This window comes from Limulus polyphemus, unplaced genomic scaffold, assembly GCF_000517525.1.
Source record: "Limulus polyphemus unplaced genomic scaffold, Limulus_polyphemus-2.1.2 Scaffold128, whole genome shotgun sequence".
Lineage (NCBI taxonomy): Eukaryota > Metazoa > Arthropoda > Merostomata > Xiphosura > Limulidae > Limulus > Limulus polyphemus.
The window spans coordinates 891,779-894,018 of NW_013665738.1; the positions used below are offsets into that span (position 1 = coordinate 891,779).

Sequence of the window (2,240 nt, forward strand, 5' to 3'; positions counted from 1 at the left end):
CCATAAGAACTAAGAGTGTGAAAGTAAAGAATTTACCATGTCGCTCCTGTAAAACAAAAGTTCTACCACCAAAATTTGAATTAGCGATTGGCCAGCATTTACTAGTGATACCGACTTGTGCTGACAACTACACGGATAGCAGGTTTGAAATTATTGAAAATGGTCGGTCGACCTTTCATCTCTATATTTTGGAAGCCACCTTTATTAAAACACATAAACCTGTCCTTTGCCACCAAAAATAATTCCTATTCAATCTACACATCCTTCAGTAGGTCTGTGAAATTTCCTGATTGGCTAAAGGACATGCCTATCAGTGATTGCCTTACCGGCCTACGTTGGCCTGACTCATTTTATAAGCTGTACTATTTCCTATAGATCATTTTCCAGACGGTTTTGCTGTAATTAGTGTCTGGCAAAAAGCTTCAGCAGATATTTCCTTTACAACATCTCAACCAACAGTTGGTCCAGTTATCAACGCTATTTTCAAGTTTTGAACAACTCGACTTTCAAGATCTACGTATCTACATGTGCCAATGTTTTCATTTATCAACGTTATATTTTATGATCTGTGCAAGAACTCAGCTAACAGATGTTTTCGCATAGAAAAGCTATCTTCAAGTTTTGTACACCAAAACAACTTTTCAAAAACTACATTATGAGAACGGCTGGGAATATCTAACACTGTGTTATGAGAACGACTCTGGAAATCTAACACTGCATTATGAGAACATTTGTTTAAAACTATCACTGTATTATTAGAGCGACTGTGGAAGTCTAACACTATACTATGAGAACGACCAGCAATTCATTGTGAGAACATCTCTGGAAAACTATAACTATATTATAAGAATTACCTTTAAAATCTGACACTGAATTACGACAACGGCTTATTTTTCACAAATGTTCGGTATACTGCAATATTCCGGAATTGATTAACCAAAAATCAAGAAATTATATGTTTGACAAAAATTATGGAAATAGCGCTAACAAATTCTTAGCTACTTATATACAATTATGTTTATGAAAAATTACCAAGAATTTTTCAAAATTTGCTGGCACACTATAAATTTGATATAGCTCTAATGTCACTTTATTTTTCCAAACCAAATTTCACAAAAATACTCTTCAATAGACACTTATTAAAACTATGTGCAGTTTAGCTTTATTTCATTTTGTCCTACCTTTGACACTTGTTAGAATCCAAATCCATAAAATCATATGATCGGTGATATTCATTGGAAGACCTGCAGTTCTCAACAGTAAAATATCATTCAATAAATACGAAACAGCGCAAAGGAATACTGGTGAGTCTGTAAATGCTTATCAGAAATTGAGTAACTTTCTGTGACAAAAGCAACCTCATCAGTTTAGGTTGAAATCATCACAACAGTAGCACACCTGAAATTACTTGTAATTCTAACTCACGTGCTGTCTGCAGGCGTCTGGCAGCTCGTCAGTTTCACCGATCGACCACAAACAATCATCGTTAGAAGGCGCAGAGAGTCGGTCAATGTCTATTGGGGATCAACCAATAAGGGATGATCTATTGTGCTTGCGTGTTCCACCGTAAAAGCAAACAAATCTAAACTTAAAAGAGCACTTCCTAAGCAGAACCCTGTAATTGCTCTTTAATTCGAAACTCAATAGTATGTATTACTATCATGTGAATAATCGCATTAGTTTCGATGATACAATGCCTTAGTTGATTTGGCATACGTTATGAAAATCTCATATGTTTGTTAAGTAATTTTTTAAGATTAGCTGGAGTCACAAATGATACGGAGCATAAAAGATGCAACATAACTTTTTGTTTTAGTGCAAAGCTGCACAGTGTGATATGTGTGCTGCGGGGATCGAACCCGAAACGTTCAGAATTATAAACCTACTATGATTTTAATGACAATTTTTGGAGTAATTACTAAAGTGCTATTTACTTTTATAAACAAAGAATAAGACAACATAGGAACATTTTACGTAATCCAAATATTTACCAGCTACATAGTCAAAAAGATGTGAAGAAAATATATTTTTAAATATGTTAATATGTACGACTTTATTAATGCAAGCTATTTGGCAAAGAAAATCATAATCTTCAAAATATGCATGAATGATGATGATTCATATTAGAGACATCTGTCGTTTAGTTTCCAAAAGAATGTCTTGTAATATTTTCTTTAAGAAGTAAATACTATAGTTCTTATAATGCCTACAAATTAACATAAAAATATCAATAAAATCTT

The 2,240-nt window shown here is 33.5% G+C and overlaps 1 protein-coding gene across 1 annotated transcript in view; it reads right to left on the reverse strand.

The window, feature by feature from the left end:
* Positions 1–1,450, reverse strand: part of LOC106473320 (hemicentin-1-like) — a 196,928-nt gene extending 195,478 nt beyond the window's left edge. The window contains exon 1 of the mRNA XM_022402770.1: positions 1,182–1,450. Within this exon, the coding sequence (XP_022258478.1) occupies positions 1,182–1,236 (55 nt within the window). The 5' untranslated portion in view covers positions 1,237–1,450. The remainder of the gene's footprint in view (positions 1–1,181) is intronic.
* Between the last annotated feature and the right edge of the window lie 790 nt (positions 1,451–2,240).